The sequence below is a fragment of the Typha latifolia genome, chromosome 2 (genome assembly GCF_019914945.1).
Source record: "Typha latifolia isolate L0001 chromosome 2, TyphaL0001v2, whole genome shotgun sequence".
NCBI lineage: Eukaryota > Viridiplantae > Streptophyta > Magnoliopsida > Poales > Typhaceae > Typha > Typha latifolia.
In genome coordinates, this window is record NC_133087.1 from 14,883,042 (window position 1) to 14,893,710 (window position 10,669).

Genomic DNA, 10,669 nt, shown 5'->3' on the forward strand with positions numbered 1-10,669 from the left:
ATTAATTTTTCTAATTTTATATGTATTTGATATACAAAAAATTTATTTTTGTGAAACTCTTAATATTTTTGTGTTAATTATATCTAAATAAAAAATTATAATTCATTTAAAATTTAATCAATATCTATTTAAGATCTGATACTCTATTCAAAAAATTATCTATATTCGTTTAGTTAGGATATGATTTTAATTTTTACTATCAGTCTAATATTCGTATTCAAATTTATATCTAAAATAAAAATATAAATTCGGATATGGATTGAACACTATCTAATCCGTGTCCGGTCCGTTTTCGCCCTAATCTCAGCAGTCCATGTTGTACCAACCATCGGTTGCACCAACCACACGATAATTACTTTTCCCACAAGCGCTAATCAATCCTCGCAGATCCGGTTTTTATGACATTTGTCCAATCAACAGCAGCCGAGCACCCAACATTTGTAAGTACCTGCAACCACGGTTGCAGAGAATCCTTTATATTCCATAGTAAGAAACACCGAGGACCCGTTCATCTCTCGTCATTGCTTGGTTCCTTTCTTACTCGACCGCTAGCCAATCGGTCCACCTTCTCATCTCCCAATAACCACCCCCAAGAGCTAGGGAGAGAGAGAGGGGGGAGAGAGATCTAGAGAGAGAGAGAGAGGAGGATCTCCGCCAAAACTCTCCCTCTCTCTAGCTTCAAATCCAACAGCCATGGCCTTCGATGCATTCAGCGACAAGAACGCCGTCTTCAGGAAGCTCAAAGCCAAATCCGAGAACAAGGTACCAACTTTTCTCATCTCTATCCTTTTCGCTTTGGAAATCTATTAGGTTTTATCTGGATCTGGTGCCGAAATCGCGGATCCGGAGGTGGATTCCGCAGATCTGGTTGTTTTGGACGGCCGTATTTGACCTGTATTTCCGGATCGTCGTGTTTCGATCCAGATTTGCTTCGATTGCAACGCGAGGAATCCGACATGGGCGTCTGTGACGTACGGGATCTTCCTCTGTATCGATTGCTCCGCCGCGCATCGCAGCCTTGGTGTGCATATTAGCTTTGTCAGGTATGGGAATCCTCGTTATTCTTGCTTGATTTGAGGAAAGAGGCAGCTTGAATTTGTTTATTGGAGTCTGGATCTGATCTCTGTAATAGAATCAAGAAATCACAAAAATGTTTCCATCATCTAAATGTAGAAAAGCGAATCCATCTTTAAGCTAATTTCATGTATTAATTATGTGTCCGCAGCATTAATAGGATTATGGAGGAAGTATATATCTGTTGGTATTCTTGCCGGTTTCACCTACATCTGGCTATAGAAGGTTGTTGACTTGATTACAAACGAATAAAATTATGGGAGTACACCTTTTTCATTTCTTTTATGTATACGTCCTTTGCTGATATAATGATGAGTTATTTGAGAACGTTTAAAGCTCGTCTCATGTGCCCTTGTGGCACAGTTTTGGATATTAAACACAATCTCTTATATAGTGGGTGTAAGGCTGTGTGCAACTTGCTCTCCTTTGATCCGTTTTGACACAAACCTCTTGCAACAGAATGCCTTTTTTGAAGTCGTGAATGACAAAATCAATTTCCAAAGCAAACTGCACAACTTCTGGTGTTTTGCCTATCGATGAAGAATAACTCAGGCCTGTGCTTGAGCTGCCTAAGTGCCTAGACCACCCCGTCCTTTCTTTGGTTTCATCATTATGTAGCTTTGTTGATGGGATGACAAAGACATGCTTTTGTTTCTTATTGAAATGACTTTTTAAACATTCCGATATTTAGCATCGCAAAAAGTTGGATTAAGATGATGAGATTGCTAAGTGGGCTGAGTTTCCTGCTTGAATGTTCATTTATAGCAGATTTAATTCCAGATTCATGATAGCAAGATTCCTTATGGCAAAAGTTGGATTAGTGCTTCCTCCCTTTCGATCTCTATTTGCTTCTTTCAAGTTTTTCTTTTGATGTATGTATTTGCTTCCGTGTTCCTCAGGTCAACCAATTTAGATTCTTGGACTCCAGAACAGCTGAAGATAATGGCTTTTGGTGGCAATAACCGTGCACAAGTTTTCTTTAAACAGCATGGCTGGGTGGATGGTGGAAAAATTGAGGCAAAGTACACATCCAGGGCTGCTGAGTTGTATAGGCAGATACTATCCAAGGAGGTTGCCAAAAGTTCTGCAGGAGATAATGGTCTGCCATCATCACCTGTTGCGGCGTCTCATGCGCCAGATTCAGCCAATGGTTTTTCTGATTTTAAGCTTGCAGATGCACCGAAAGAAAATTTAAATGAGAGGCATGAACCTGAGATTACTCGTTCACCTAGGGCTCCCACTCATCCTACTTTTATCAGCTCTGTTAAGAAGCCCATTGGTGCAAAGAAGACTGGAAGTAAGACAGGGGGACTCGGAGTCCGAAAACTTTCTACAAAGGTCAATTATTTCTTCTCTGTACTGATTATTGGTGAAATGATGTTATATCCACAATGATATAAATGATACTTCCTGTAAGCTTATATATTTTTCTGGTGGTTCGTATCATGGCATTGCATAGTGCCTGATGATTATGTTATTGTCTCTTACTAAGATCTTAAATCTTTATTTACTTTTGAAGCTTCCCTACTTGGTCTTCATTTCCTTGCTCGTTAACAATTACTGTAATCTTTCTTTTCCAAGTACAATGAGAGTGACACGATTTTAGTTTCCTATTGCAGCCAAATGAAAGTCTCTATGACCAGAAGCCCGAAGAACCAGCACCTGCTTTAACATCCTTGGCTAGTTCGGCCAAGACACAGGGCCCAAGCCAATCCTTTCCTTCTCGATTTGAATATGTAGAGAATACACCATCAGCTGAGACTAGCTCTGGAGGAACTCAGGCATTTGGCCATGTTGCACCACCAAAATCTTCGAACTTCTTTCAAGACTTTGGAATGGATGGTGGATTTCAGAAAAAAGCAAGCTCCACTTCATCCAAAGTACAGGTAAAATTTTGTCAGCTCACTGTAATGTAGTTTAACTGAAGAAAGTGGCATTCAAGTTCAGTGTATATTCTGAATCGATTTTTGAAAGATGTACTTTTTCCCTCTAGGTGTGTCCTAGTGCGTAGGAGTTTGATGTGTCCTAGTGCGTAGAAAGTGGCATTCAAGTTCATGCTAGTCGAAAATTGTCACTTTTTTTTTTACCTTCTCAACATTGTATTGTGTTCAAGATGACTCCTTATTGTAAGAAAAAGCATAGAGGAGGATGCTATCATCATCTCCTTTCTTTCATGCTCTCCTTGGTATATGATTGTTCCCTATCATAAAAGACATCCTTATTATCTTGCTTAGAACCATGCCGAGTAGTGAAGGAACCTAATATGCATGCCTAAGAGTGTTACCTGGAGAGCATTTAGAATAATGACAAGTATGCTACTTTGCATATCTATTTAGGCTTGAACAATTATGACTGGCGTTATTGAAAGATTTTAACCATGCTTTGAAGCATAGATGAATCATGGACCAGATTTATGACCAATTCAGTGGGATCTTGGGATTATATATGATACATTGTCACAAAGATATTGACCTATTATTTTTGTGGTACATAGGATGGCTCTTAAAATACATGTGACTTCGCTTAACTTTCATATTGTTCTTCAGATACCGGAAAGTAATGAAGCCAGACAAAAATTCTCAAATGCTAAGTCAATTTCATCATCTCAATTTTTCGGTGATCAGAACAAAGCAGAAAAGGAGGCTCAAGTTTCCCTTCAAAAGTTTACTGTACGTATATTCTGTTGTTAAAATTAGACTACTTCTTGCTTGAACTCAAGATATGTGCCTACTACATCAATTGCATGGTGCAGCTTGTGTAGTCACTTGTCCATGAGAGATCTGTGTCTTATTATTCTCAAATGGTAGAAAGCTGCCACTTTAGTGGAGTTCCATTTGGTGTTTTTTTTTTGGTCTTAAAGTGTTTATATTCATTTGCTGGATAGTGGATTGCAATTTGATCTGTATGGTTAGTTTAATGTTGACTAGGGGTTGCTTAACTGCTCACAACTGATTGCATGCAAACCATAAACTAATATGTGCATGAGGATGCATATTTTGAATAAGCCATTGCAGAATTGGCTGCAACTAGGATCAAAATCTCTTGCATCTTACGAACAAATATGGCTTAGCATCAAATGGGTCTCTCATCACTGTTAGACTGTTAGTGCATCACTTAGTCATATCTCTAGTTGCAGCTCCTTCTCTGTTCATCAGTATTGCTTGGTCATGGCCTCCTCTTTCGCATGCTGTTAAACAGAATGAGATAGCTGTGCTGCAGCTATTTTGTTTAAATGCCTGAGAAAATTCTGTTTTCATCTGCATCAATGTATTCACAGATGCAAGAAACTTGACAGCCCCACATTAGTAATCTTTTAATTCATTACGGTCTTCAAGCACTGAAGCTTTTGTCCAGTGAGGTAGACGATCAGCAGGTTCTACATACTGCATTTTATTAACTATAATTTCTAAGAATGAGATCTAGTCCTACCTTTCATTTTTGTAATTGCAATAGGTATTTATCACTTTGTTGCTCTTCAATAGGGATCAACATCTATTTCCAGTGCTGACCTCTTTGGCCATGATATGATGGATGATTCTCAACTTGACCTGACTGCTGCAGACCTTATCAATCGGATCTCTTTCCAGGTACTTTCTCCGCGGCTGTTCATATATTATTTGCCAATTAGTTGGAGGCATTTTTTTATTCGAAGAGAGAGCTGGCAAGCCAGCTAAAGAGAAACCAGATTACATCTTACGGCTTGACCAGCCAACTGAGATGTCAAAAAACAAAGTATCCTTAAGGTCATGGGGCAAAATGATAATGTCCTTTACTCAGCAAAATGCATTCATTGACCTTTAGTTGACTTCTCTTTGTTTGCATCAGAACTTACTATTTCTCCAGACAGCGAATGTCAATCTTAAGATGATTTTAATTTAGGATAGCATGCATTTAATTTTCTCTTAAAGCAACTGCAAGTTTAAAAGAAAAAAATTATATACATGGCTCATGTCCTACCTTGGTTTTGCAGGCATCACAGGATATATCCTCCCTTAAGAACATAGCTGGAGAAACCGGGAAAAAACTGACATCTTTGGCTTCCAATCTCATTAACGATTTTCAAGATAGAATCCTCTGAGTTCACGAAACGAGATTACTTATACATGTTCAAAGGCCAGACTCTTTTATCATATAAGATTGATGCCCATATGAGGGATTCTGCCTTGTCCACTGTACCAACTTCATTTCATTTTTTTCCCCCATTAGAGAGTACATTGATCTACGGTTCTCAGCTGCAGTGCATGGAGCTACAGAACCATTCAAGAATGCTGTTTATTTTTTTTATTATATATTTGTAAGTCCTTGAGAATTTCGTTTTGCCTAGTGAACTGAGTGGTGAATGAGTTCCTGATATCTATGAGCAAATTAGTCCGTAGTTTTTATCGCTAACGTTTGCAGGTCAATGCCATAGACAAATCTTGAGTTCTTTATATCATCTGGCAAGTACCAGGTACTAATATAATATCCGGAGTTAAATCCAATTTTGAGCCATTAGCGTGTCAGCAAAGTCATTAGCTTCACTTTTGGGCGTTTTCTTAACGCATAAATCGTTTTTTAACAACCAGTATTCTACTTCATGATGATCACAATTTGTGGAACATTTAGTCTTAAAAGGTATAGCATAGCACCAGAAACATATAGAGACTATCATGATCTCCAAATCTCAAATACAACTAGCAGTACCTGCAGTCTGTAGCTAATTAGACCACACACACATAGTACTACAAATTTACTTTATATCGTGAGACATCATGCCTACTTATTAGTAACACACGTATATAACAGGTAGATAGTTCTCAAGGAGCATTGTTCAAATGCCCAACAACCTCATCACCCCCTCCTTTACCACCACTAAGGTGGCCATGGCCGCCGGCGCCGTAACCACCGCCATTTCCAATCCCCTGGCCAACGCCACCGCCGCCGCCGCACCCACCACCACCAAGCCCCCCACCAACCCCAATTCCTCCACCTGTGCCACCACCATAGCCAATGCCATGCTCTCCACCTCCTCCATATCCAGTTCCACCACCAATTCCTCCTCCCGTTCCTCCACCATAGCCAATGCCATGCTCTCCACCTCCTCCATACCCAGTTCCACCACCAATTCCTCCACCACTACCATAGCCACCTGTACCACCACCACCAAAGCCACTGCCAGCACCGCCAAACCCACCACCTCCAAAACCAGGCATGAGACCACCTATACCTTGCCCAGGGCCATATGGGAATTGGCCTTGAGTGAGGTGGGCTCTACTCACACCCAAGAGAAACAAGAGTGCAATACTAACAAGTCTAGTGGTAGTAGAAGTAGTAGTAGCCATGAGTGAATTGTTTGTGCTGAGGACTTGGATAGGAGGAACTATATATAGAGGTAGTGGAGGTTTGCATGTTGCATGGTTTGCTCATGACTTGTTGCTTGTATCATTTTGTAGGATTAATTTGGACTAGCGGTTAAATAGTCAAGAACTACTCCCAGAAAAGTTAACCATTGGTCTATTTTCTTTCTATAAGATGCAAGTTTAGGTGTTTATCTTGTGAAGAACTGGCAATTCCTTAGATGAGTTAAAGTTCTATCTAATTCAAAGTGGAACCATATGTAGAAAAGAAAATTAACGCAGGATAGACGTAGAACTCACGAGAAACTGTGTGGAATAAGAGAATCTAGCTACTGTCGTACTAAATCCAAGGGAAGTGGTTCTAAAGTCTAAAAGAAACTCAACAACTCCCAACAAATTTTTCCTCAATTGAATTGCAGCTATAAGATGATCATAAAGACTCTTACTAGCAGATTGATGAGTTGATTTCTAATTACCAGAGTGCCTTCATTAACATGAGATATATCATGGACAACACAGTGAATGCTTATGAAATGGTATTTGAGGTTAGGAAGTAGAAAAATGAGGCATTATGTTAAAGTTGGATTTTGAGAAGGTATGGCTGAGGTTCTTCACTAGAGAGGGTTCCCACTGAAGTGAGTTGATTGAGTGATGCAGTTAGGGCTGTTAAAATAATCAAACAGGCTTGAGCTTGGCTCGAAAATGAGTTGAACTGAACTTGGTCTTCAAAATAAACTCAGACAAATAATTTCAAACTAAGATTGATCATGAGCCGGTTCAATCAAATAACCTCTCAATAAGGCTCGAAATGATTATATATATATATATATATATATATATAAAATATGAGTAATATTTTTTATACTATACTATAATTCTATTATATTCTAAGATTTACTTAAGTGGATTATTGTGTCCTCAAATCTTATAGAGTTTAGTTCTAAATTTTAATTCTATTCATTTATATTTTTGAATTAGGCCTTACTTTAAGCTTAATTCAAGCCAAATTCAAGTGATTTAGTTAGTATGTTTTGATATTGGTGTACGGATTTGGCTAGTATGTTTGGATCTGTATAGAGTTTGGTTTTCTTGGTTGTGTGCAATTTATTTTGAGCAGTTAGTCTAGTGACCAGAACGATCACTTGAATGAAAACTACTGATGATTTGTTGAGAATATAAATGCAGTGCAAGGGAAAAAGGAATAGTGCCTAAGTATACATGATTATGCATATATTATAACTCTGCAACTGCTAAAACCTTTTATTGAAATGGAAACTTAGCTTTAACTTAGCTTCAGTTATCGTCCATAATGTAAGGATAACAACACTACTCTCAATGTTTGTGCTTTGAATAAAGAAGAGGGAATTGAAGAAAATTACAAGCTGGTAAAAAAACATCAGAAGTGCTCAAATTTGTTGAAACACTTGCACTAGAAGATGCAAGAAAATACTCTCAGCACATTTTGCGTTTAGTACCAATGGCCATACTAGAGGCAAGCATCTTGACAGTCTTCAGAAAGCTCTCTTCTCATATGAAACTAAGCCATGCACCCCTCCCTCAACTTGAGCAGCTCCTGTGCGCACCTGTAACAGAAGACCAGCACAGCTACATTTTTAGCCAACTTTGCTTGTCGCGTTGTATGGTCACAGAATTTTGGTTCAGAACAAGATGCAAATATCATTACACAACCGTGGAAAGATAAAATTTAAGAGATGAGTTTTAAGTCGTACCTCAAATCTTAGCTCCTCTGATCGTAAAAGATTGTGAGCCGACTGCAAAGATGATGCACCAAGATCTTGAAATCCTTGCTTGACAGCTTGCATGGTATAGGGAATGAACTTCAAAACAGAGCCTTTGTCTGCTACTGCTCCAACAACCCCCTGAGCGACTTTCAGCTTGAGAGTGTCGCCCAAATAGCGTGCATCACTTCCCTTCGTCATAGCTTCAAGTGATCCCATACCTCTATATTTTTTGACCCGAAAGCCATTCTGCAAAAGAAAATTGTAAGACTACAGAAGTTCTATCAAAAAACCTCTAAAACTATTTTTGTGGAAGAAATCCTCAACTGAGTATTAGAAATTTCAGAAGGACAGAACACAAAGATGAAGATCTAAAAATACCATTTGCTCTAGAGGACTTCTTCAAGAGTTTTAAAAGATATAATAAGGCCTTAAGAACCACAAACTAGTATTATTTCTACATCAATAATCAACACATAGAAAGCTTCGACATCAATGAACTTGACTAGTCGATATGTGGCAATACGATGTTATACATAAGAAAATATGATAGTTCAGAAACCTAGTTGTTATAAATATAATGCTTTACAGGCCTTACAATTTCCAAAAAAATAATCGTGTCATTGTACATAATGTTAATTAAAACAGCTTTGCATCATTATAGAAGGATACATAGATTTACAGCATAAGGTACTATCAAAGAAAAAAAAAACTCAAAATACACTCGAGTGTATTAAATAGGCGCATTAGGTAAAAATTTCAAAGTAGAATATCTTCCTTCTAGGAAAAAAGAAGGGTCTCAAATAGAATTACCTTATATTCATATGTTCCAGGTGCCTCAAGACTGCCAGCGAGGAAACTGCCCATCATAACGGTAGATGCGCCTAGCACCAAAGCTTTAACAATATGTCCCGAATTTGAAATCCCACCATCTGCAATAACCGGCACACCGTGGTCCTTGGCAAAAGATGCAACTTTGTACACGGCTGTTGCCTATCAGGTCATTGTAGATACAAGTGATTATCAAACATCACAGTCTACCCACTCTAAAGAAAACCAAGAGAAAGATGCAAAAGGCGGTGAGCTAACCAATTGCTTCATAAAGCAGTCATCCCCACTACTTGCATAAAAGGCAGTTTGGAAGAAAGGCCCATTTATATATTAACCAGTAACTGATTTCTAATAAATCTTCACTTTCTACTCAACAAAAGAATCAAAGATTTTAAGACAGAAAAGTTATTCCAAGAACAGTATAAGATAAAATCTAATAGAGTCAGACGACATTACATCACTAAATAATCTATTTTGCATAAGCTAGTACCTTTATTCCATAATTATCGAGTATATTTCATTACAGTACCAAGAAACTAGTTCAAGTGAAATAAAAAAGAGTAATGAATTATATTCTCACCTGTCCTCTACCCACTGCACAAACCTCCTGAGTGGTGCAGATAGAACCTGAGCCCATCCCCACCCTCAATCCATCAATTCCGGCCTTTACCAGATTCTGAGCCTGTGCGATCGTGACAACATTCCCACCAATAATATCCAGCTCCGGATACAAATTCTTCGCATATTTGATCATCTCAATCTGATACGAAGAGTTCCCCTGAGAGCTATCCACCACCACCACATTCGCCCCGGCCTTCACTAAATGCTTTAGCCTCTCCTTATCCTCCTCCCGGGTCCCTATCGCCGCCCCGACTAAGAACTTCCCATCCGCCCCAACTGACGGCTTCCCCAGCTTCGGGTAACTTCTTATCCTCTCCACGTCCTTTGCGGTGATCAAGTCAATCACTTCGCCGTCCTCCTCCGCCACCAGCGGCGCGAATTCCAATCCCTCTCTTTCCAAGAAAGCCGCCGCCTGATCAAAATCAAATCTTGCCGACGCCGCGGACTTGGGGGCGGGGCGCATGTACTCTGCGACCGTGGCGTCCTTCTTCCAATCGGAGGCGGCCACGATGCCGAGCAAGTTAGAGGTTGAGGTGCCGGCCTCGGTGACGAAAGCGTAGCCGTCCTCGCCGAGGACGGAGGATGAGATGACGTCGGAGGGGGAGAGAAAAGGGGTTTGAGAGACGAAGGGAAGGCGGCTGGATTTGACAGCGCGGACGAAGGCAGCTTGGGATGAGGGGGAGGAGTTGGAGTGGACGATAGCGGCGCCGCCAAGGGCGGCCATGGCAGCGGCCATGGAGGCCTCGGAGACGGTGTCCATGGGGGAAGCGACGCAGGGGATAGAGAGGGGGACGCGGCGGGAGAGGAGGGTGGAAAGGTCGACGACGTCGGCGGGGAAGTCGATGAAGCCGGGGAGGAAGATGACATCGTCGTAGGTGTAGGAGACGCCCTGGGAGAAAAGGCGGGAGGCCGAGAAGCCATCGCCACAGAGGTCGAACGATGAGCCGTTCATGGTGGAGATGGAAATGTAGTTAGGGTTTTGATGGAAGGAGGCGGAAGGAGAAGGGGAAGAAGGTTATTCAAGGAAGAAACTAAGAAGATGGAGATCAGATATAAAGAAATAAATTT

The 10,669-nt window shown here is 40.2% G+C and overlaps 2 protein-coding genes across 2 annotated transcripts; one reads left to right on the plus strand and one right to left on the minus strand.

Moving 5' to 3' along the window:
• Positions 1-506: 506 nt before the first annotated feature.
• On the plus strand, positions 507-5,425 carry LOC140781325 (probable ADP-ribosylation factor GTPase-activating protein AGD9). The gene is made up of 7 exons (XM_073127258.1): positions 507-762; positions 925-1,043; positions 1,974-2,412; positions 2,694-2,960; positions 3,621-3,743; positions 4,557-4,661; positions 5,045-5,425. Exons 1-7 carry the CDS (start codon positions 694-696, stop codon positions 5,150-5,152), a joined length of 1,230 nt encoding a protein of 409 aa, XP_072983359.1. The 5' UTR covers positions 507-693; the 3' UTR covers positions 5,153-5,425.
• A 2,218-nt stretch (positions 5,426-7,643) lies between these two features.
• LOC140782583 (inosine-5'-monophosphate dehydrogenase 2-like) lies at positions 7,644-10,669 on the minus strand. The gene is made up of 4 exons (XM_073129220.1): positions 9,561-10,669; positions 8,963-9,142; positions 8,141-8,398; positions 7,644-7,993 (listed from the first exon to the last, which is right to left on the minus strand). The coding sequence occupies exons 1-4, from the start codon at positions 10,551-10,553 to the stop codon at positions 7,922-7,924; spliced, it is 1,503 nt and encodes a 500-aa protein (XP_072985321.1). The 5' UTR covers positions 10,554-10,669; the 3' UTR covers positions 7,644-7,921.

Excerpts from the sequence above, each read along its gene's own strand:
- LOC140781325 (XM_073127258.1), top strand. The coding sequence starts at position 694 with ATGGCCTTCGATGCATTCAGCGACAAGAACGCCGTCTTCAGGAAGCTC. Across the intron at positions 763-924 it reads AAGCCAAATCCGAGAACAAG|ATTTGCTTCGATTGCAACGC; the intron begins GTACCAACTTTT and ends GTTTCGATCCAG. Across the intron at positions 2,961-3,620 it reads CCACTTCATCCAAAGTACAG|ATACCGGAAAGTAATGAAGC; the intron begins GTAAAATTTTGT and ends ATTGTTCTTCAG.
- LOC140782583 (XM_073129220.1), bottom strand. The coding sequence starts at position 10,553 with ATGAACGGCTCATCGTTCGACCTCTGTGGCGATGGCTTCTCGGCCTCC. Across the intron at positions 9,143-9,560 it reads GTGCAGTGGGTAGAGGACAG|GCAACAGCCGTGTACAAAGT; the intron begins GTGAGAATATAA and ends ATGACCTGATAG. Across the intron at positions 7,994-8,140 it reads CAGAGGAGCTAAGATTTGAG|GTGCGCACAGGAGCTGCTCA; the intron begins GTACGACTTAAA and ends CTTCTGTTACAG.